Here is a 23,741-nt window from a genome sequence, read left to right on the forward strand (position 1 = left end):
ACTGAGGATCAAACCCATGGGCACTCTAGCACTGAGCCGTATCCCCAGCCCTTTTTCTATTTTGAGATGAATTCTCACTAAATTGCCCTCGTGGGAACTCCACCCACCATTGTAGTATACAGAATAGCTTTGCTGCCCTCAACTTTTTGTGCTTCACCTCTTTATTCCTCCCTCCCCTCAGTCCCTATATTTAATGGAACTCTTTTTTTTGTCTCCATAGTTTGCCTCTTCCAGAAAGTCATAGAGTGAAATCGCACAGTGTAGGGATTTTAAACTGGCTTCTATGACTTACGTTTCTTCTGTATCTTCTGGTGCCTTGATCATTCGTTTTTACTCCAAATACTGTTTCTGTTGTTTGAAATGTAAACAATTTGTCTATTCACCTGTCAAGGGGCTGATTTTTCACAGCCTCTTCGAAAGTGCTACCACATCACAGGGAGGGAGAAACAAGGCACCAACACTCTGCACCGCTCTTTTGGGTCATGATTATTCTCCACATGTGTAGAAAATCTCACCCATGCTGTTTGTGCAGGTGCATGTTTGTAATCCCAGTACTCAGGAGGCTGAGGAGGAGGATCACAAGTTCAAGGATGGCCTGCGCAATTTGGCTAGACCCTGTTTCGAAATTTAAAAAAATAAAAATAAAAAACAGCAAGGGATATAGGTCAGTGGTAGAGTGCCCTGGGTTCAACCCCTAGTACTGCAAAGAAAAAAAGAAAGAAAAGAAAATCTTACTAGAAAGCATAATAATTGCTTTCAACTGTCACACTTATTTAAAGAACTTAAGAAAATAAGCCAGGCCTGGTAGTAAACATCTGGTAAGCCTAGCTTCTCCAGAGCCTCAGGCAGGGGATTGTAAATTTGAGGCCAGCTTGGGCAGTTCGTGAGATCCTGTCTCAATAAACAAGTAGCTAGCTAGCTAGAATGCTTGCCTAGCTGCCTAGCATAAGAGAGGCCCTGGATTCCACTTAAAAAATGATGAAAATAGTTCATTGACGTGTTCCTTCTTTATTTCTGAAGTTCCAGGTTCCCCCTTTCCATCAGATGTAATTTTTCTTTCTTTTTTTTTTTTTTTTTGTACCGGGGATTGAACTCAGGTCCTTGTGCTTGTGAGGCAGGCGACGGAACCACTGAGCTAAATCCCTGGCCCCAGATGTAATTTTTCTTTTTTTTTTTTTTGATACTGGGGATCGAACTAGGGACCTTGAGCTTGCGAGGCAGGTGCCAGAACCACTGAGCTACATCCCTAGCCCTGTAATTTTTCTTTTGAAGAACTTCCCTTCCCCTTTCTTTTATAGTAGGTCTGTTTGTGACCAATCCCCCCCACCTGAAAATGTCCATTTTCCACCTGAAAATGTCCTTGCCTTCATTTCTTTTTTTTTTTGGTACCGGGGATCGAACTTGGGGCCTTGTGCTTGTGAGGCAGGCGCCGAAACCACTGAGCTAAATCCCTGGCCCCTTGCCTTCATTTCTGAAGGATCTTCTTTTGGGGTAATATCCTTTGTCTCTACAATCCTATGTCTCTTTCTCTGTCTCTCTCTTTCTTCCCCCCTCTCCCCAGTACTGGGGATTGAATCCAGGCACACACTACCACTGATCTACATCCCCAACTGTTTTGTTTTGTTTTGTTTAATTTTGAGACAGGGTCTGGCTAAGTTGCCCAGGCCGACATTGAACTTGTGATCCTCCTCCTTCAGCCTCCTGAGTAGCTGGGATTACAGGTGTATGCCATTGTGCCTCTTTTTTTTCCTTTGTAGTGCTTGGGATTGAACGGTCATTTTCTTCAGCACATTAAAAATATTGTTTCCCTGCCTTCTGGCTCCTGTGGTTTCTAATGAGAAACCTACAGTATTTGAGTTGTTCCCCTGTGGTAATGTCTTCTCCCCTCCCCTCCCCTCCCGTCTTTCCTTCCTTGCTTTCTTTCTTTCTTTTTTCCCTACACTACTGGGAATTGAACCCAGGGCTTTCCACATGCTAGGCAAGCACTCTACTACTGTGCTACATCCCCATGTCTTTTAAAATTTTATTTTGAGGGTATGAAGAATCAATATAGTGAAAATGGCCATTCTTCCAAAACTACTATATAGATTCAATGCAATACCGATCGAAATTCCAACAATATACATCACGGAACTAGAGAAAACAATCCAAAAATTCATTTGGAAGCAGAAGAAACCTAGAATAGCAAAAGCAATTCTAGGCAACAGAGACATGGCTGGGGGTATCACAATCCCCAATGTGAAACTATACTACAAAGTTACTGTGATAAAAACAGCATGGTACTGGCAAAGAAACAGACCCGAAGATCAATGGAATAGATTAGAAGATGCAGAAACAACTCCAGACATACTCAGCCGCCTCATCTTTGACAAAGGAGCCAGTTGCCCTCATTAGAGGAAAGATAGCCTGTTCAATAAAGGGTGTTGGAAAAACTGGATTTCAACCTGCCAAAGATTAAAACTAGACCCATACCTATCACCGTGCACTAAACTAAGATCAAAGTAGATTAAAGAGCTAAATGTCAAGACAGAAACAGTAAACTTGCTGGAAGATAAGTTACGTAGAACTCTCAATGACATTGGCATGGGAAAAGACTTTATGAACAAAACTTCAGTACCACGGGAGCTAACACAAAGAATCAACAACTGGGATCTCATTAAAAAGCTTCTGCACTGCAAGAAAAACTACCAACAGAGCTAAGAGACAACCTACAATAATGGGAAGAAATTTTTAGCAGCTGTACCTCAGACAAAGGTCTACTATCTAGAATATATAAAGAATTGAAAAAAATCAGACCCGCCAAATTCAAAGAGCCAATTCAAAAATGGGCATCTGAAATGAACAGACATTTCTCAAAGAAGTAAAAACAGCAAATAAATACATGAAAAAATGTTCAACATCACTGGTCATTCGAGAGATGCAGATGAAAACAACACTGAGAGTCCACCTCACCTCACAAAGAATGGCTGCTATCAAGAAATCAACCAATAACAAATGCTGGTGAGGGTGTGGAGAAAAAGGAACCCTTCTCCTTTGTTGGTGGGAGTGCAGACTGGTGCAACCACTGTGGAAATCAGTATGGAGATACCTCAAAGAACTAGGACTAGAGGTCCCATTTGACCCAGCTATTACCCTACTGGGAATCTTCCCCAAAGAATTAAAATAATCATACCACAGCAATATATGTGTATCTATGTTTATAGCGGCACAGTTTGTAATAGGTAATGCTTGGAAACAACCCAAGTGCCCATCAACTGGAAACTGGATAAAGAAGATGTGGTTTTTTAATAAAATGGAGTACTATTCAGCCATAAAGAACGAGAAACTAGAGACATTTATAGCTAAATGGATGCATATTGAGGCCATACTCTTAAGTGAAATAAACAGGACACACATGTAAATACCGAATAGTATCTCTAGTGTTGGAAACTGAAAGTGTAAATAAGGATTAAAATGATTAAAATGAGTAATTGATAATTTGAAATAGGAAAAGGTCCAAAGGGGTAGGGATGGTGGAGGGGGAAGGGGAAAGGGAAGAAAGAAAAGGAAAAATTATGAGAAAGAAAAAAAAAAATGGAAACAAAGTCTATGTAAATAGGGAAGGGTGGTGGGGGTGAAGGGCGCATAGGTAATGGAGGGAAAAATAAGAACTAAGATACATCATGTTCAGGTACAAGCACCCAATGATAAATGTAAATGCATTGTATACCTAAAATGTACCAATTAATATATAAATTTTAAAAAAATTTTATTTTGAGGAAGGCTCTTCCTGAGTTGCTCAGGCTAACCTTGAATTTGTGATCCTCCTGCCTCAGTCACCTGAATAGATGGGATTACAGGCCTGCTTTCCCAGGCTAATGCTTACAGTTTGTTTTTTTTAAACCTGTTTTGAGATTTTTCAGTTTGTCTTTGGTTTTCAGCTGGCTTATGCTGTGGGCATGCCTGTTGTAGGTTTGATAAGCTTTTTCCTGTGGTTTGTTGACACAGGGTCTTGCTATGCAGTTCAGGCTGTCCTCAAACTCACAGCAGTCCTCCTACCCCAGGTGCTGGATTACAGGCATGTGCCACCATGCCCGGGCCTTGATAGGCTTCTTAAATGTAAAATGTTTCTGTCTTTAAATTTGAGAAATATTCAGGAATTATTTCTTCAAATACTTTTTCAGCTTAGCACTTTTTCCATCTGTCCTCTGGGTCTCTAGTGACATACACGTTCAACCATGCAGTCTTGCTACTCCCATGTTGAAGCTCTGGGTAGTTCGCTTTCCAGTCTCCGCTGCTCAGATTGAATAATTCCTTTTCTCTGTCTCTGTTTGTCTCTCTCTCTTTTTGCCTATCTCTTTCTTTTTGATAATATATTGCTATGTTGCTGGGGCTTCCCTCTAGCTCAAACTTCTCCTGCCATGGCATCTTGAGTAGCTAGAATTACAGGCATGTGCCACCATGCCCAGATCATCACTGTTTTGTGTTTCCTGGCTCCTTTCTGTCATCTCCTCATCTCCATGCTGCTGTGAAGCCAATCAGTAATCTTTAATTTGAATATGATGCACGTCTGTATAATTTTTATTAGTATTTTTTGTAGTGCTGATGTTTGTGCTTCAGGCCTTTTACTTGCTAGGCAAGCATTGTACATGAGCTACAGTCCCCAGCCTTTGTTGTTGTAATTTTTGATTTTCAGATTTCCATTTGATGATAACTTCTGTTTTTGTGCCAAGGCTTTTCTGTTTGCTTGGGCATGCTTGGGTTACCTTTGGGGAGTGGTGTAGTAGTTGTCTGCCTACAAGTCTCTATTGACTCCCGCAGTCACCTTGTAGTGAACTTTTCTCAACTATTTTTTCCCCTTGACAGTTAATCGGATTTTTCCTACTCTTGGTATGTCAAGCAGTTCTGGATTATATTCTGGATACTTTGGTTATACTGTGTGTGAGGTCTGGGTCATGTTTCAGTCTCACAAAAAGTGCAGACATTGCAGCTGCTGCAGGAACGTGATGTGGTACTTTAGGCTGTGTGTTTTGAATCCCCTCTGTGGCTGTGATCAGGTCAGTTTTCAAGCTGCTTCAGTGCTTCTGATTCTGCCATCTGGGCACCATCTGAGGGCTGGTCTGAGGCTGAGCAGTGGCCTACCCATAAATGAGTTCTCAAAGCTTTGGTTTGGCATATAGGGTTAGGTTCACATGTGGACTGTCTCGGGTTGCAGGCATTCCCATGCAGCTGTGTGGACTCCGTTTGCACACCCACCACGTCCACAGGGACCCATACTGACTCCAGGGCCCTTTCCTTGTTCTCTAGTTAGAAGCTTGGGGCCATTGTGTATCCTGTGACATTTGTTTACTGAATTTGGCCCCAGGCCTGGTGAAGAAGATGGAGAATGAGACAGCATGGCCCCCACAATGTTGGGACAGCATCCTCTAGTCAGGAGGGAGGTTCCCCTTTGGATTTTGGCCAAGCCACTACAACCATTACAGTGTTCAAGCAGGGGATTCACTAATTTACTGATGAATATAGTGTTCCTTTGATCTAATCACCTTATAAGAGGCCCCCCCAAGATTTTTAGGGAATGTTTTAGATCTAAGCCATAGCATTCTGCCCCTACCCCCCAAAAGGCTTATGTCTGTCTTATTGTGTAAAATGCATTTAGTCCCTCTCTTAAGAATTGCCAAAGTAAAAAAAAAACCAAAAAATTGCCAAAGTCTTAATGGTTCCAGCATTGCTGAAAAATCCAAGTCCAAAGTCTCCTCTGAGACTCAAGGCAAATTCTCAGCTATGAGCCCCTGTAAAATTTTTTAAAAAGTAAAAACTTTAAATATACAGTGGCATAGAGTAAACATTCCCATTTTGGAAAGGGGGAAGAGAGGAATAGAAAGAAATCAGACCAAAGCAAGACCAAAACTCAGCAAGGCAAACATTAAATCCTGTAGCTCCATGTCCAGCATTTGGGAAAGTTGTGGTAAGATGGGAATTCCAAAGTGCTTGGGTAGACTTAACGCTTATGACATTGCTGGTTGCAGCTCATACAGCTTCTCTTTTGGACTGGCTTTGCTTACTACCTGTAGCTTTTCTCAGCAGATGGTTCATCTTCCTGGCATCTCCAACTTCCTGCTGCACCTTGGCTTCAAATATTACCCTCTCAAGGACACCTGCCAGGGACTGTGATCCTGTCACACATTTTTGCCTGCCTCCTGGGCTTCTTGTAAAATCTGGGTGGAAGCCTCTGTGATCAAACAACTCTTGCATTCTGTATACCTAAAAAATCAGTACCACATGGAGGATGCCAAGGTCTGCCACCAAGTTGAGCAGTAGCCAGACCCCCTTGAATCACAGCTGCAGCAGCCTCTGAGTACCTGGCTAGCTGAGCAAGGTGAAGTGAATCTCCAGAAAACCAATTCCCTAGGTGGGCCTTCTTGAAGAGGACACCTTGGGACTATCTATTAAAGCAAAATCTTTCAAATGAGTTTACTTTATACCCTTGAACCTGGGAATTGTGAGGTCTAGGCAATTCCTGAGATGCCCTCAGGCCATCTTTCCTATTGTCCAGATGCAAAGTACTTGGCTTCTTTCTAATGCTAATCTTTTCAGTAATCATACTCTCCAGGATCCCAGTTTTGCAGGAACTTCCTTTCTGGCGAACTGCAAACTCTTCAATTATTTAGCTCTATTTGTTGGTCCTGATTCTCACTGTAAATCTGGTTGAAAGTAGCTAGCAATACCTATGGCACAGCCTGAATGTTGGGCTGCCTTGAAATTTCCTCTACCAGATCAATTAGTGCATGCTATGGTTTATATCTAGATGTCCTCCCAAAGCCTCATGTACTCAGGAGGGGAGTTTCAAAGGTGGCCGAATTAAGGTGTGTGAATGTGGATTAAGGGTGTGATATTGGGATTAAGGATGTGGATAATAGAAGCCCCACCCTGGATATGTGTGGTACCAATCCATAGGCAAATATAGACAAGTTTTTTTGCTAGAATGAAGTACACATGGTCCAGTTTCCAATACATTCTTCATTCTCATCTGAAATCTCATGGGCCTGACCTTAACTGTCCACATTTCTAGCAGTATTCTGGTCTTCTTCACTTCAACTAGAACCACTGACCAAGCACTGCTTACTCTACTTACAGCATTCTAAGGCTTCCTCAAGCAGCATTGCCAAACCTTCCTAGACTTCTACAAATGAGTTCCAAAGGCTTTTGAACCACATCGTTAGACAGAGTCACAGCAACAACCCCACTCCCTGGTACTGATTTTTCTTTTGGTGACTTTCCCATCACTGGAACAAAATACCGAACACCCATAATTTATAGGAGGGCAGGTTTACTTTGGGTCACAATTTCAGTGGCCTCAGTCCATGGTAAGCTGACTCTGAGGCAGAAAAGGCATGGCAAAACAGCTTGGTAGAAGAAAGCTGTTCACTGCATGGGGGCCAGAAAGCAGAGAGAACAAGAAGAGGATCTGGAACACGAATATACCCTTCCAGGTTATAGCCCCAGAGTTTAGCCTTCTCTGACTAGGCTGCACCTCCAAAGTCAAATATCTGTGAACTCATCGATGGACTAAATCACTAATGAATACACTGAATATATCTCATCACTTTCCAAAAGCCCCACCTCTGAACAAAGACTTTCGGGGGATAGTCTGTCTAAACCATAACAACCCACATCACCACCCAGAGCCCACTACAAGTGAGGAAATTGTGAACCTTTCTTCTTGTCTTCTGTAGTTTTCTCTTCTTTTTTCTTAGACCAGAGAGCCTTCTTGGGTGCTTTCTTTGTTTGTTTGGTTGGTTATTTTTTTCAGTGTTTAATCTTGAGCTTTCGTTCAGCCTTTGAGTTCAGCTAGGGTATCTGAGGGAAAAGTAGTCACCAGAAAACACATCTTCAAAGAAGTCAGACCTGCCCTTCTGTCTCCTGCCCTGTCCTTCGTGCTGCCTCAGAATGGTCAAGCTCCCATGGAGTGATCTGTGCTGTACCTTCTTGGGCAGTAGTGTGGCTCATTTAGTGGGAAAGATGGTGGTCATGCTACCTAAAGCTGCTCTGAGACCCAGAGCCTCAGGGTACAGCTTCTTGTCAAAGAGTAGCAGATGGGAACTTGGAGGAGGGTTTTTGGCGATATTGAGAGAAGCCATTTGCTAGGGGTTCTGTTGAGCAGACTTGGAGACTACCTTATAACCTATATGTTGCCTTGTTTCTTCCAGAACTTGGGACCCTGGAGGAGTGATACTCCTAGCCACTGGTGCTCTCTTCTGTGGAGCCATGGCAACTCCGGATGTGAGTGTCCATATGGAGGAAGTGGTGGTTGTGACAACTCCAGACACCGCAGTTGATGGCAGTGGTGTGGAGGAGGTGAAGACAGTGCTGGTGACGACAAATCTGGCCCCTCATGGGTAAGGACTGAGCCTTGGTCCTGCCAAGGACCATGGTGGGAGTAAGTTGAATTATCCGTGCCACAGCTGGTTGCCAGGTTTAGGTGCAAGTATCAGATTTTCCTTATGTGTGATGATTCTCAGGCTTGACTTGGCATCTCTTAAGTGCAGGGTGAAGAGCAGACTGCATCGAATGAGAAGATCAGCTACAAACTCTGGGTGATGCCCCTGCTCTGCTACAGCATGGCTATATGATTTCCAAAACTGTGGTTATTTCTGTGTTTTTTTGGTACCAGCGATCGAACTCAGGACCTTGTGCTTTCGAGGCAGGTGGTACCACTGAGCTAAATCCTGGGCCCCAACTGTGGTTATTTCTTTTGATAAATAGAACAGTGGAGGGATTGGGGACTGCTTTTAAGGAATGAAGTTGAAAAGCCAGTGACTTTCTTAACATTTCTCATGAAACTGAATTTTTCTTCATTTTCCCCCCTTTTAATTTTTAATTTTGAGACAGTCTTGTTAAGTTGCCTAGTTTAGGCTCCAACTTGGGATCTTCTTGTCCCCAGCCTCCTGCAGTGCTGGGATCACAGGCATGTGCCGCCACACTGGTTTTGTCCTCTCTTCTGCTAGACATCTGAATTGAGTGTCAGTTGGCTAAAACCTTAAATCTGACCAAACTACTGGCTAATTTTTACCATCTCTGTAGGCAGAGTTGTCAGGAGGTGGCAGAGTAGCTCCTCCCCTTGGCAAGAGGTGGGATGAGGGGAAGCAGTGATCCTGGACAGAGGGGCTACATGAGTCCTTGCTCTTCCTCCCAAGAAGGACTTGAGTCACTGGACTTGAGGCTTTGCCATGTCTTATATGTGGCAAATTCACACTACCTCAGCTTATTATGGAATAGTTATCAGTTGTGACTCTTCACTGTATGACAGAGAACTTTTAATTTTTTTCCAGTATTGGGAATTGAACCCAGGGCCTCAAGCATTCTTGACAAGCATTGTAGTATCCTCACCACTTTAAAATTTTGAGACAGGCCGGGGATTTAGCTCAGTGGTTTCGCCACCTGCCCTGCAAGTGCAAGGACCCGAGTTCGATCTCTGCTGCCAAAAACAAAACAAAACAATAAATAAATAAATAAAAATAAATAAAGTTTTGAGACAGGGTCTCTCTAGGTTTTCTAGGCTGACTTCAAACTTGAAATCCTCCTACCTTAGCCTCCTGAGTAGCTGGGATTATAGGTATGTACCACTGCGTCTGGCTGACAGGACTTTTTAGAGGAAACCAATAGACCGGAAGATTGTATGATCATCTTTGTTTCATAGACACAGCACAAGATGATTAATGGAAACAGGCTTCCGAGTCAGAGCTTCCGATGGGATTTGATCTTTGTCAATCTCCTGGCATGTAGCTTAGATGTTTTCTGTGCATGCTGTGAGCACACCATTTTCTAACATCTCCTATCCATGTGCTCTGCTGTAACCTCCCTGTACCCCACCAAGAAGCAGTGTCCACATCTTGCTCAGATTTGGGATGGCCTATGAACAGTGTGACAAAATGACACCGGTTAGGAAAAGCTGCGTGGCTTCTCCTCAGTACCCAGAGGTCACTGCTATGCCTTCCAGCTTTAGTTTCACCCCTGAGGAGAGGGCCAGATCCATGTAGGAGTCTTCCTAGCTGAGGCCCCAACACTGTGGGCTGCTTCTGCGCGGTGATGCGATTCAGCCCCACACTGAGGACCTTCAGTATCATTATCTATAGGTATCTCTTCTTTTTTTTTTTTTTTTTTTTTTGGTGGTGGCAGGGATCGAACTCAGGACCTTGCACTTGCCAGGCAGGTGCAATGCCACTAAGCCACATCCCCAGCCTTCTAGGTATCTCTTCCTGAACTCATATCTTCTCACACAGCTGTAGACTTAGATGTGCACTGTGGGTAGGTGTCTGTCCAGCTGATAACTGTGTCACATGGCCACTGTCAGGCTTAGGGTGGACAACACTGCCTCCAGATGTGGAGAGTTGCAAGATACTGTAGCCTTTCTGCACTCTAGCACAATCTCTTCTCTTCTCTTTCCTTTTTTTTTCTTTCAGTATTGGGGATTGAATCTTTACACTGAGCTACCTCCCCAGTACTATTTATTTATTTACTTATTTATTTTTGGTACCGGGGATTGAACTCGGGACCTTGCTCTTGCGAGGCAGGAGGTGGAACCACTGAACTAAATCCCTGGCCCTATTTTTCAATTTTTTATTTCGAGGCAAGGTCTCTCTGAGTGGCCTAGAGAGGATTCACACTTGTGATACTCCTGCCTCAGTCTCCCTAGTGCTGGGATTTTAGGCATCCACTGCTGCACCCAGCTTGGCACTGTCCCTTCTGTCTCCAGACCTCACAGTATCTCGTCCTGCTCTGGCTCCCAGTCTTGGCCTTGCAGGCCATCTTGGGTCTGGGTGCAGGTGAAGCACCTCTTGGTCCAGAGACCTGTGCGGTAAAAGCCATGTTCCTTCTCCCTTCTCACAGCAGGTGGCTGGTCCTGCACAAAGCCATGTGGCAGAGTCTGTGAAAATGGGCCTCTCTGTCTTCATGGCAGGCCTTTGATCAGATGTAGCCCCAAAATTCACTGAGGTCTGAACGAAGACTTTCACAGCTGTGCCTGAGTTTGATTTGTTCTAATGCCAGTTTTTACTCTGACCATTGTTGGCAACAGAGAAGCTGGAGATGTGAGATAGTATGGCCCTTCCACTCCCTGTAAGTTCCGTGAGGGTGATCATCTGACTGCACAGAAGCGCACTGGCACTTGCTGCGTTCTGGCTGACATGCTCCTTGGGAGATGCATACATTCTTCATTGTGCTCTCCACCTTTAGCTTGCTGAGGCATAGGATTGTTCCTCTGCCATGCATGACACGGCAGCAACACCTGTCTCCTGCCCTTTCCCTGCTCTGCTGCTTGTCAGATCATAGCGCCCTCCACTGTCACAATCCCTGTGTTAGTCTTTTTTGTTTGTTTGTCTTTGGTTTTTTGAGACAGGGTCTTGCTAAGTGGTTCAGACTGGCCTGGAACTCACTATGTAGCCTCGGCTGACCTCAAACTCTTGCCGATCCTCCTGCCTCAGCCTCCTGAGTGTACCACCACTCCTGGCCTGTTAGTCATCTTTTGCTGGATAATAAACCACTGCAAAACTTAGTGGCTTAAAGCTGCTAAGTACTCATCATTTCTGTTGTTGGTGGATTGGCTCCAGCCTGGCTGAGTGTCTGTGTGGCCCCACTCCATACATGGCTCTGCATATGGCTCTCACTCACCACAGTAGCAGACAGCAGCGGGAGTGGGCCTTGCAAGGCCTCATCTTTCCAGTTGGTCAGAGCTGGTCATAAGCTGGGCACAGTGGCTCGTGCCTGTGATCCCAGTGCTCTGGGAGGCTGAGGCAGGAGGGTCACAAGTCCTAGCCAGGCTGGGTAACTTAGTGGCTTAGAGAGACCCTGTCTCAAAATAATTTTTTTTTTGGTATTGGGGATTGAACTCAGGACCTTGCTCTTGCCAGGCAGGCGTGGTGCCACTGAGCTACATCCCTCGCTCTCAAAATAAAACTTTTAAAAAGGGCTGTGCATATAGCTCAGAAGGCCCTGGATTCATTTCCCAGTACAGGGTTGTGGTGGAGAAAAACTGGACAAAGATCAGCCTGAGTCAGGTGGGGTCAGGAGTAGGGAGCACCCCTCTTGGTGGAGGGCCTGAGGAGGATGGGGCATTTTTCAGGCAGCAGTATGGGTGGCCGTGTGGGGAGCCAGCATGCCTTCCCCACTGGCCAGACCCCTCCACAGGAGAGAGTGGGTTGATGTGCCTCCTTGGGAAGGAATCCACTCTGGCCCTGAGGCAGGTTTGTTTTTGTCTTTCTCTGTGGGGAGTTATTTCTGTGTCTGACTAGTTGGTGGTCTAGATTTATTCTTGCTACACATTGTTTTAGAGAAGTGGAGGAGTGGAGCTAGTTAATTGCTTGGTGGGTGTCGGCTCCTTCCCTGGTGGGTATTGGCTCCTTCCCTGGTGGGTATTGCAGGGAGAACACAGGTGCACTCCTCATTTATGGAGTCTGGTAGGGTTGTCTTCCCACCGCTGTGCTGTGCCTCCGCAAGTGCTGCCTGCTGCAAAGAAAAAAGCAGTTCTCCATAGAGAGCCAGGAGTTTGTGAATTTGCCTTCAGTAAAATGCATATTTTTCAAGTGAAGTATGAACCAAAATGCCAAGTAATTAGTGTCTCACTGTCAAGCTGTGGGGGAAGTTTTGAGGGTTGTCCTGACGGTTCCTCTCCCATGGATGCACCTCTGTCTTTGGTCTGCATAGTGCCACTGTTTCCTAGGCTGTCTCCACCTAAAGTTGGCCCTTTATTTTCTTGGGGTCTGAGGTAGATCTGCCTAGTGACCCTTGGTGGCCTGCTAGAGGCTTCCTGCCTTCCCTGTTGTGTTAGTCAGCTTTTTGTTGCTGTGACAGTGTACCTGACAGACACTTTAAAGGAACAAAGGCTTATTTATTTTGAGGTATGGGGGTTGAACCCAAGGCCCTGTGTGTAGTGGGCAACCTGCCATCACTGAACTACATCTCTTGGTTGAAAGGTTTATTTTGGCTTATGGTTTCAGTCTGTGGTTTGCTGGCTTCCTCACTTTCAGGCCTGTAGTGAGGCAGAAACATCATGGAAAAGGGGCATGGCTGAGAAGATTGCTCACCGCCTGGAAGCCAGGAAGCAGGGAGGTTGAGAGAGAAGGGTCGGGACAAGATACACCTGCTCCCTCCACCTGGGCCTGCCTGCCTCCTACGGTGAGAGCCCATTGAGCTGGTGAGGTCCGTGCCTTGCCCTTGTGGTGCAGTCACCTCGGCCCCCTCTGCTGCACTGGGGACGGAGCCCTTAGTATGTACATCTCTGGGGGACACTTCCTGTTTAAACCATGACTCCTCCCACTCCTGACTTCCTTCATATTGGGAATTTGTCCAGGTTGGCTGCCGTGCAAGGCACATGTTCCTTTCTGTTCTGTTACTGTCTTCTGCCCTGTGCATGGTTCTAGCTTACGAGAGCTTTTTCCAAGCTTCTGCATCCTCCTTAGATTTAGGTGTTCCCACTTAATCACTTAATATTATTCAAAATGTTGGAGTCTTTTTTTTAAAGACAGAATCTTACTATGTAGCCCAGGCTGGCCTCAAACGCACGATCCTCCTACTTTAATATCCCAAGTGCTGGGATTACAGGCCTGTGCCACTATACCTGGCTGGGTTTATTCTTTTCTGGAACCCACAGTCTTTGTGCCAAGCTACATTTCCAGCCTTTTTTATTTTTTGAGACAGGGTCTCTCTACATAGTCCAGGCTGGCCTCGAACTCAGTGATCCTCCTGCCTCAGCCTCACGAGTGCTGGGATTAGAGTCATGTGCCACTACACCCACCCAGGATAGGACTTTGGGGCAGTTGTGCCCACTGCTCAGAGCTCACCCTCTGAGCAGCCCTTTCCAGCCTGTCCCAGCTGATGCTGTGTGGAGCTCCAGTGTGCAGCTTGTTGGGAGAAGGACCTGCCAGAGGCTGTGGGGTGTGGCTCTGATGGTGAGGACCCCTGGGGACACTGCAGTGTGTCCTGGGTGGTCTGCAGAGCCCCCAAGGCCTCCTTCTCCCTCCGCCTCCCCCTCTGCCTCATCCCCATGCCCATTGTCCTCCCAGGAGTCTGGCAGGCTGAGGGTGCTTCCAGCCCTGAGTCGGTGTCCATGCAGGTTCAGGACTGTGCACAGCCTCCGCTGGGATATGCTTTCTTTGTTTTTATGGGTGTCAGTGCCCCAGACTTGACCATCTCTGCTCTCCTCATACCTCCAGGATCTTTCTGGGGATCCTCTACTTCTCCAGGGCTTTAGCTTAGGGTTCCTAAGTCTTGTCTGAGCCCTGATCGCTCTGCTGGGCTGCAGATCCACTTGGACGTGTCTGCTGAATAGATGGTAAAGTGTAGCATAGTCACAGAATAGAGCACTAGCCAGCTGCAAGAGCAACAGTGGCTGTCACAGCCTGTGGTGGAGGAAGGCAGACCCAAGGGAGAACACAGCCTGTGTTCTTGATGCTCAGAGCAGTGACCCAGCCAGGACGAGGGCCACCAGTGGGGACAGTGGCCACGGGGCTATGAGTGGGATACATCTGGGTGCCATGTGCGGGCAGGTGATCCTGTACTTGGGCCCAAGTACTTCTGTGTGTTTATTACCCTTGTCTAGAGACTCCCAGTCAGATGCCAGCCTGGTACCCCGTGGTTGCCCTACACACTCTGCTCACCTCTCCCCAGGCCTGCGGGCTTGGCCTTGATGCCCGAAGCATGGGGCTGGCCTGTCCCCCGCTCTCCACCCCCTCAGTCGTTGTCCCTTGACCATTGTCCCCTCTGCTGCTGAGACTTACACTTGTATCCTCACCTTCGTCCTCAGCCCTGGTTTCCTATTCCTAAAACCCATCCTCAGGCCGGGGATTTAGCTCAGTGGTTCCGCCACCTGCTTGCAAGCGCAAGGACCTGAGTTCAATCCCCGGTACCAAATAAATAAATAAATAAATAAAAGCCATCCTCCACCCCATTGCCAAAATATTCTCTGTTTTTTGTTTTGTTTTGAGACAGGGTCATACAATATTGTCCAGGCTGATTTTGAACTTGTGATCCTCCTGCTCAGCCTCCTGAATAGCTTGGATTACAAGCATGTGCCACCACACCTGGCAGAATGTTCTTTATAAAATACAAATCTGACCTCGTCACTCTCCTGTTTAAAGATCCAAAGAGCTTCGCCTTGCCTTGGGGCTGCAGCCGTAGTGGGGTCCTATCAGGCATAATCTGTCCTACAGACGGAAACTCTTGAGCCTATATCCTGTTCCAAGCCCTGAGCAAGCTGCCCCTCTGCACATTGGGGGCTGGCCTCCTCCAGAGCATCTGCCTGAACCACCCTGTTGGCCAGTATCTGTTCCTCTGGGTCATGGGCGAACTGGCAAGTTGTGCACCCCATTCCCCAATCTTAAGACTTCAGCCCCAGCTGGTCTGTGCTCACCAAGGTTGCAGGCCAAAGGAAGGCAAGGAGGTGTGGAGGGTGCCCGTGGACATTCCCGATAGTGGGTGTGCTGAGCACACCCACACAGAAAAGTACACACGTCACACACAATTGTCAAGAGCTAAGCATGCCTGGGGAGTCCCCACCAGGACTTCTCCCAGCCTGTCCACATCGCGCCCCCCAGCTCCGGAAACCAGACACTGCTTTCCTATTTCAGGCACTTGTGCAGTGCATTGTTATGCAAGAGGGAACAGTCTGTAGGATGGATTTCTAGAGTGAGGAGGAGAGCTTGGTCAAAGGGCACATGCTTTCCAAGCTGTGGACAAATTATCCCCTTGTGGGCTTCGTTTTTGTTTTTTTGCAGTGCTAGTCATGAAACCTGGCACCTTGTGCATGATGGGCAAGTGTGCCCAGGCCCTCTAGGCTCTGCCAGCTGCATGGGGGGCATTTCCCCGTAGTCGGGCCATCTTCCCAACCTTCTCCTGTACCCACATTGGCCATGTTTCCACCTCTGGCCTGAGTGGAAGTGATATCTTATTGTAGGTTTTATTTTCATTTCTTAGGCTAATGAGAGGTCTGTCTACTGTCTTTGAGGCCTCTGGTATGGTCCTCAACTTTTGGGCTGTTAGGTTGACCTGTGGACCCTCTGTGTAACAGGACGAGATAAGCTGTTTGTCTTCCTTATGTTGTAAACATTTCCCTCAGTGTTCTCTTTTGGTACCAGGGATTGAATTTGGGTCCTTGTGCTTGCGCAGCAGGCGGCGAAACCACTGAGCTAAATCCCTGGCCCTCCCTCAGTGTTCTTAAGAAAATGGTTTTAGTGTTTTCCCCTATGCTGAAAGTTTTATTTTTAAGTCAAATGTCTCAGTTACTTTCTCGTTTCTGGGACAAATACCCAACACCCACAAGTTAAAGGAGAAAAGGTTTATTTTGGCTCACAATTTGTAGAGGTTTCAGTCCATAGTCAGCTGGCTCCAAGGCGGGCCGGCCTGGCAGAGGAGAAAGTTCATGGTGTGGCAGGCAGGAGGCAGTGAGCCTTCCTCCTCCTCCTCCTGTTTATTCTGTCCATGCCACAAGCCTACTGGTTGGTGCCACCCACACCTAGGGTGGTCTTCCTTCTTCAGTAAGTCTGTTATCTACACCCAGAACCATGCTAAGTCAATCAGTGAACTAATCCAGTATCACACACCCATGATCCAGTCGCTTCCAGAAGCCCTGCTTACGAGCACATGAGCCTTTGGGGGGACATCGAAATATAAGCCATAACAACCCTTTTTTTTTTTTCACCACTAGGTCTTCCTATGTAGCCCAGGCTAGTCTTAAATCCACAATCCTTTTGCCCTCACCTCCTGAGTACCGGGATTACTGGTGTATGGCACCATACCAAGTCCTGTAACCTTTGATTTTACCTAATTTATTTCAGTATAAGATGAGGGTAGCCATGGTGACTGTTGTCTTCTTTCCACAGTTTTAAGCCAGGCACAGTGGCACATACCTGTGAGCTCAGCTACTCAGGAGGCTGAGGTGGGAGTATCACCAGCCTTCAGTTTAATAGAACCCATCTAAAGAAAGTATGGGCTAGGGATGTGACTCAGTGGTAGAATGCTTGTCTAGCATGTGTGAAACCCTGGGTTTGATCCACAGCATTGTAAAAAAAAAAGTATGTGGATTTTGATAATTTGTATAATTGTCTGAAGTCATTGTAAGAGAAATTTTAAAACATTATTAAAGAAAGAAATGGAGGTTTAGAATTCCCACTTAAACATTAGCTGCTTCCAAAATCCATCATGTTGGCTTTGCTCACTGGTGCCACTCTGGGTACTAGAGACAGTTGTGAACAGAATAGAAAATTTGAGGCTCATGTTCTCATGAGAGGCAGCACATGGTACCCATCTGCACCATCTCCTGCCTGTGCACCACTGCCATTGCTCAGAAAAGTTGGGAAAGTGTGATGGGTGTATCAGCAACAAGATGTATCAGTAATACAAACTGCTTGACGTATGCTGTGGGCTGCAGATTGTGCAATCAGGGATTCTGATGTTTTCTTTCTCTTTTTCTTTCATCTTTTACCAGTGGTGATCTGACGGAAGATAACATGGAGACAGAAAATGCAGCAGCAGCAGCTGCTGCAGCCTTCACAGCCTCCTCACAGCTCAAGGAAGCAGTGTTAGGTAAGAAGCCATGTTAGGTGGGAGTCACGGTCAGTGCATAGCTACATCAAGTGGGGGCACTCATCATGCAGGGGCACTGTGGTCCTGTGGTTGAGATGGGTAACAAGGCTGCACCAGGGCTCTCTCAAGGAGGCCTGTCATGTCTGTCCTGACAGCTCACCTCTGCCTGTGGCTGGGGGAAGAGCAAAGAAGGACCACCCTAAGTCTTGCAGCTCTCTCCTCTTTGGAACTTTGTTGTCTTGTTGCCATCTCTGTACCTGTTTGCTGTAATTGCCAGTGTTCTTTTAACATCTGTTGGACCTTGTATTGGCCAAATTAAAGGGCCTTGAATCCCTAAGACGTCCCTTTGCAGGGTTTCAACCACAGCTTGATTTTATTTTCTGTGGCTCTCCAGTTGAACCATAGTTTAATGGGATTATATTAACAATACTATAGATAAGTCTATTTTGTAGATTCATCTGAAGCGGACCAGACTGAACCTCCTGCCCACCGTGGCTCTACTTTGGGCTTTCCTAGATTTCACTTTTGGTTTCCAGGTTGGCAGCTGCTGGAAGGCATTTGCGGTAAGTGTTTTGGAAAAGTTATAACTGATTTCTTTTTTCTCCTTTCTTGTCAATGTGCCTGTGAGAAGTGAAGATGGCTGAAGAGGGGGAGAACTTGGAGGCTGAAATTGTGTACCCCATCACCTGTGGAGACAGCAGAGCCAACTTGATTTGGAGGAAGTTTGTGTGCCCTGGCATCAATGTGAAGTGTGTTCAGGTGAGGGTCACAAGGTGCACCTGTTCCTGCTCCAGGGGAGTGTGGCCTGGGCTGTGGGCCCAAGGGAGACAGGGGTTCCACAAGCCTGGGAGGACAGAGGAAGTACAGTAGCCTACGCGTGGGACCAGGCCAGATTGCAACTCTGGGCACAGTGAGGAAGAGCCTCCAGCAGAAATGATTCCTGCTACCAGAGTGAAGCCACAGGAGGCAGGTGGTAAGGTGGTGCTGCCTATGTGGTGGAGGCTACAGCCCCTAAGTTGGGCGTGGCTCTCTTTGGCAGAAGGAGGTAAGCTTTGAAGAGACTGATTTAGCGGTAAGGGGGAAGATGAATGGGAGCAACATTCTCTTTCTTGGCAACATAGTAGATTAGGTGCCCAGATTCACCTTGTGTTGAAAAACAGCTAAAAATACCTGCTAAGATATTTTCATAAAGTATCTTCCAGTTGCCTCTTTAAGGCTGAAGTTGTCAGGCCCCAGGAAGGGTGGAGTGATAGAGGCAGGTAGAACATTGAGTTCAGCCTTTGCCTGAGAGCCTTGCCTGTCATGACTTATCTCAGCTTTGCAGCTAGGGAATGAGAAGACTAAGCCAGGCCTCCCCTGAGGGTGTATATTGGGGGAGTGGCTTGTTCCCTCTAAAGCTGGTACTGCCAGAGGGGACCACTGATGACAACCTTCCAAGCTCACCCAACCCAGAGCAAGGGTGCTGCCACCTCCATTGTGAACACTGAGAGCAGAGGGTTGTCGTGTGGAGCACTCACATGTGGCCTGTGTGGTTGGAGCCTCGAGTGGAGAGTTTAGTTATAAGTGGTTCCTGACTGGCAATTCCTCCTAGAAACTGAGAGAAGCAGATAAAAAATCCTCTTTGGAGGAATTAATCTTTATCTCAGATTTCCAGTAATTTCCACAAAGTTCCAAGAGAGGGAGCAGCTCACAACAAGACAAAACGATCCCATCTGAGGAAACAAGGCACCCTGGGGGCTGTGTGAGAGCAATGGCAGCAGGGTCAGACCCACTGGGACGCAGGCATCGGATCTTTCTTCCGGCGCTGAGGATTGGACCTAGGGCATGCTCTTTACCACTGAGCTCTACACAGACCCAGGCATTGGAACTTCTATGACACAGGATACAAAATAATTATGTTTCATTTATATCAAGAAATAAAAGAGAGACTGAAAATGTAACAAAAAAAGTGGATTTGACAAAAACAATGAAAAATGAAGAACAGAATTAGAATTAAACACTTGGTGGCTAGGTTTCAGGGCAGAAGAGATGATTGGTGAACTGGAAGATAAAACCAAAGAAATCCTCTAGAATACAGTTCATAGAACAGAAGGTGGGTGGGCAAAGCAGGAAGAAGTCTGACATGTACATGTGCAAAGAGGGAGGTGAGGGTTCACGCTGAGGGACGAGAGTCTACAGGTCAGGGACCTGACAGTCCAGGCTGGGTAAAAAGACTCCCACTTCTTCCACCTAAGATGCTCTGTCATCAAAATGAGTAACGGTGGACTGGAGGATAGCTCAGTGGTGGAGCACTTACCTAGCATGCATTTGATCCCCAGCACCACACACAAACACACACAAGACATAAAAGCAAATAGTAGCAGTCATGGATTAGAACTCGAGTGGAATCGCTTCTCGGCCTTTTGGCTAAGATCAAGTGTAGAACTCGAGTGGAATAAAAATCTGAGCCTGTCTTTATTGCAGTTTATTTTGTGTCATTTATTACTAAGTGTGTGCATAGGAAGAAGTGAAGTGCTGTGTCAGAATGTCAGCTTACAAAGTGAAGGAGTGATGTGCCAGAAGTCCTCAGTGGAGGCTCAGACTAGTCACCAAGTGATGTGAGGCGCAGTCTGAAATGATCCCTCAGATTACACATTAATGCAGACATAAGTGACTGCAGTGGGGAATGCTGCCAGGTGCCTCCAAAACTAGGAGATGAATGTCTGCATCGTCAGTGTCAGACCACCATCCATGCCTCTTGCTAGAATGAATGAGCAGGAATTCTGTGATAGTTCTGCCAAATATTCACAGCCTGACTATGTCTGAGAAAACACAAATTGAAAGACATTCTACAAATATCTGAACTGTGTGCTTCAAAAATGCCAGGGTTAAGAAAAACCAAGACAGGCCCATGAATTTAGCCCAGTGGCACCACGCCTGCCTGGGAAGCACAAGGTCTTGAGTTTGATCCCTGGTGCTAAAAGAAAAAAAAGACCAAGACAGGCTGAGAAGCTGTTCTGTGGCAAAGGAGCCTGCTGAGATATGGCAGCCACACGCATCATTCTTGGGTTGGGACCTGCATCAGGACAAATAGTGATGAAGGCTATCATTACGATGGTTTATGACTGAACATGGCCTACAGGTTAGATGATAGTGCACTTGTGTAAATTTTTTGATTTTGAGAACTGTTCTGCACTTGTGTCAGAGCATCTTGTTCTTGGGAAATGCATGCAAGTCCTTTGGAGCCAAGGGTCTCAGCAATCCAGAAGGGGGCCATGTCTCCATACATTCAGGCAGATGGCGAGTGCACAGAAGGGCAAAGCAAGGAGGCACTGTGGAGATCCTCGGAAGATCCTTGCAGTTATTCTGTAAGTTTGAGATTACATCAGAATAAAAAGCTAGAAACGAGAAATAAATGTGCCGAAAATAACACCACAATGAAACACCAGAACAGAGATGAAGATCTTAAAAATGGCCAGAAGCTGGGAGTGATGGCGCATGCCTGTAATCCCAGCACTTGGGAGGCTGAAGCAGGAGGATTGCCGTGAGTTCAAGGCCACCCTGGGCTACAGAGAGAGACCCTGTTTCAAAAACAAAAAAGTTAAAAAAATGGCCAGAGCACAAAGGAAGATTCTCAGGAGGAAGAATCCTAAAAGCAGTGCAATAGAAACCAGGGGTGGTAGGGCTGGATTCTCCCCCTGTACCAACAGAGAACAATTGCATAACATAAAATTGGCTCTTAAAATTAGGGTGAAATAGACATTTTCAGACAAAACTGAGTTGCCACCTGCAAATCATCAATAAAGGATATTGTCGATGTGTTTCAGGCCAAGGGAAAGAGACCCCAGATAAAAGCATGGGGTATAGGAAAGCATGAAGGGTGAGAGACACGAGGGCAGATCCCACGTGATCAACTGGCAGTGACATCCCTAGAAGAACCTGAAGATAAAACTCCGGCCGCACAGTGGAGCCAAGGAGGACATGAGCTCTTGGCAGCCGAGGCACAATGTGCTCAGTGCTCAGGCTACCAGAGAAAGCAGCAGAGAAGATCCTGGAACCCCCAGGGAGTCTTCACCCCATCTAGGGCAAGAAAGGAAAGGGACAGTCTGTGAGACAGGTGAGGCCAGCAGAGCCAAAGCCCCAGACTCAAGCAGGGACTGTCCGGGCAGGCACGACCAGGCGGGTTCTGCTAGGGAGGAGAGCAGCATGCCGTGGCCAGAGGCGTGGCTGCACAGGCACATTTTCATGTGCGCATGTGGTGATGAGAGTACAGACTCAGGACTGGGAGCCAGCCCTTACCCTGGCTGCCTGCTGAGGCACTCTGGTTGAGTGACGGCATGCTTGGAAGGAGGCATTCCCAGGACACAGCGATTCATCCTACGCAGCCTGCTTGTTTTCCAGGGAAGTGTTTTGTGGCACTGAGGTTGGAACCCAGGCACCTTTTACTTGCCAGGCAAGCTCTCTACCACTGAGCTATATACCTAGCCCAAGAGATGCAGTTTTATTTTCATTCTTTGTGTCTTAAATACTTTTCTCGTTGCTGAGACAACACTTTAACACCCAAAGTTAAGGGAAGAAAGGTTTATTTTGGCTCACAGTTTATAGAAGTTTCAGTCCCTAGTTGGCTGGCTCCAAGACAGGGTGGCCTGGCAGAGGGGAAACAGTTCATAGCAGGCAGAAGGCAGCAAGGCAGCAAGCTATAGCAGCAGCCCTCTTTCTGCCTCTCATAGTCTATCCAGGCTACAGGCTCTTAGGGCAAGTAGAGCCCACACCCAAGGAGGGCCTTCCCATTATCCACACCTGGAACTGTGCCAAACCAGTCGCTGGACTAATTTAGTAGTCACACACCCTTTAAGCCAGCACCACACACTCGAGATCCAGCCACCTCTAAAAAGCCCTGCCTATGACCACATGAGGCTTTGGAGGGACTTCTAGACACAAGCCCTGACACTGATTTCAAAAATTACTTGTTCAGCAAGACTGAATAGGATATTTTATCTTCTCGGGGTTTCTGAGCTCTAGCATAGGGTGAATCTCAAGCCCCAGAATATCAGGTACGGAGAACAATTCCCCTGACTTGAAATGGATGTGGCAGCCATCACTCAAGGCAGGTTATTGTGCTTCCTGTGCTGCCTGTGGAAAGCTGCTGCTCACAGCCTGTCTTCATGCTTGTACTTCTGGTTAATATTGTATGTCATGATGTAATGAGTGTGTGTGTTACGGATGGAATAAATCGCATATATTGGAGGCTTGCTGCATCTAATCTGGAGAAATTGAGCCAGGATTCCTGCAGTGGGTTAGCCCAGCCCTGCCTGCTCCAGGCATACTGTGTACTTTTGTGGAGCAGCAGTGTACCAAGTGTCAAATGGAGACCTGGTCTCCAGTCCAGCCACTGTGGACTGAGGTGTGCCCTTGCTTCACCCCAGTGTTTTGTCGTGCGGCTATGGCTGTTGGAGCCACACTGTGGCCCTCTTTCCTACCATGGACTCCAGGCATAGGCTCAGGACAGGAGAGCACCCAGTAGCCCCTCCAGACCTCTGAGAGGGGCCAGGCTGACCCTGCACTGCTGTGCTTCTCTGCAGTATGACGAGCATGTGATCAGCCCAAAGGAGTTCGTCCACCTGGCAGGGAAGTCCACCCTGAAGGACTGGAAGAGGGCCATCCGAATGAACGGCATCATGCTCAGGTGGGCCTGTGCAAGTGTGCTCATGGTGGAGGGGCTGTGGCTGTTGCTTTTGCCTTTGGGTTAGGGTTTTGGAGTCAAGGTGTATGTTCGATGTGGTGGGTGCTGAAGCCCCCCTGCATGGCTCCACCTGCTTGCCCCACAGGGAGTAGAGCCTCCATGCTCTAGCAGGGACACTGTCAGACTTAGGGATTTTGTGTGTATGTGCGTGCGTGTGTGTGTGCGTGTGTGCGCAATTTCATTTTAATTTCCATAAATTCTAGACTCAGGGCTACTCATTATTAAAAAAGCAAGGGTGTGGGCTGGGGATTTAGCTCAGTGGTTCTGCCGCCTGTCTCGAAAGCGCAAGGTCCCCAGTTCAATCCCCGGTACCGAAAAAAAAAGCAAGGGTATAATCTGGTATTTGCTGTTCGGGTGGGGATTCAGGGTTAATCTCAACATAACCTTTCACATCATCCTTTATTTTTGTCCCCATCATTGCTTTTTTCTAAAGTTTCATGTGGAGTACCCAGGTGGTGCACCACGC

The 23,741-nt window shown here is 46.8% G+C and overlaps 1 protein-coding gene and 1 pseudogene across 4 annotated transcripts in view; both read left to right on the top strand.

Moving 5' to 3' along the window:
* Positions 1–23,741, top strand: part of Gmeb2 (glucocorticoid modulatory element binding protein 2) — a 34,113-nt gene that overhangs the window by 3,451 nt on the left and 6,921 nt on the right. For 2 of the 4 annotated variants that reach the window (XM_004841082.3, XM_021255253.2), the window contains exons 2-5: positions 8,187–8,375; positions 17,456–17,553; positions 18,185–18,312; positions 23,115–23,218. In XM_004841082.3, the coding sequence (XP_004841139.1) occupies positions 8,245–8,375; positions 17,456–17,553; positions 18,185–18,312; positions 23,115–23,218 (461 nt within the window). In that variant the 5' untranslated portion in view covers positions 8,187–8,244. Of the gene's footprint in view, positions 1–8,186; positions 8,376–8,409; positions 13,150–17,455; positions 17,554–18,184; positions 18,313–23,114; positions 23,219–23,741 lie in introns of those variants that run through there. The other 2 variants (XM_004841084.3, XM_087197638.1) reach the window with 2 other exon arrangements.
* On the top strand, positions 19,940–20,094 carry LOC147822148 (U2 spliceosomal RNA; annotated as a pseudogene).

This window comes from Heterocephalus glaber, unplaced genomic scaffold, assembly GCF_053883595.1.
Source record: "Heterocephalus glaber isolate CG9 unplaced genomic scaffold, H.glaber_assembly_v1.0 deba00001673, whole genome shotgun sequence".
NCBI lineage: Eukaryota > Metazoa > Chordata > Mammalia > Rodentia > Bathyergidae > Heterocephalus > Heterocephalus glaber.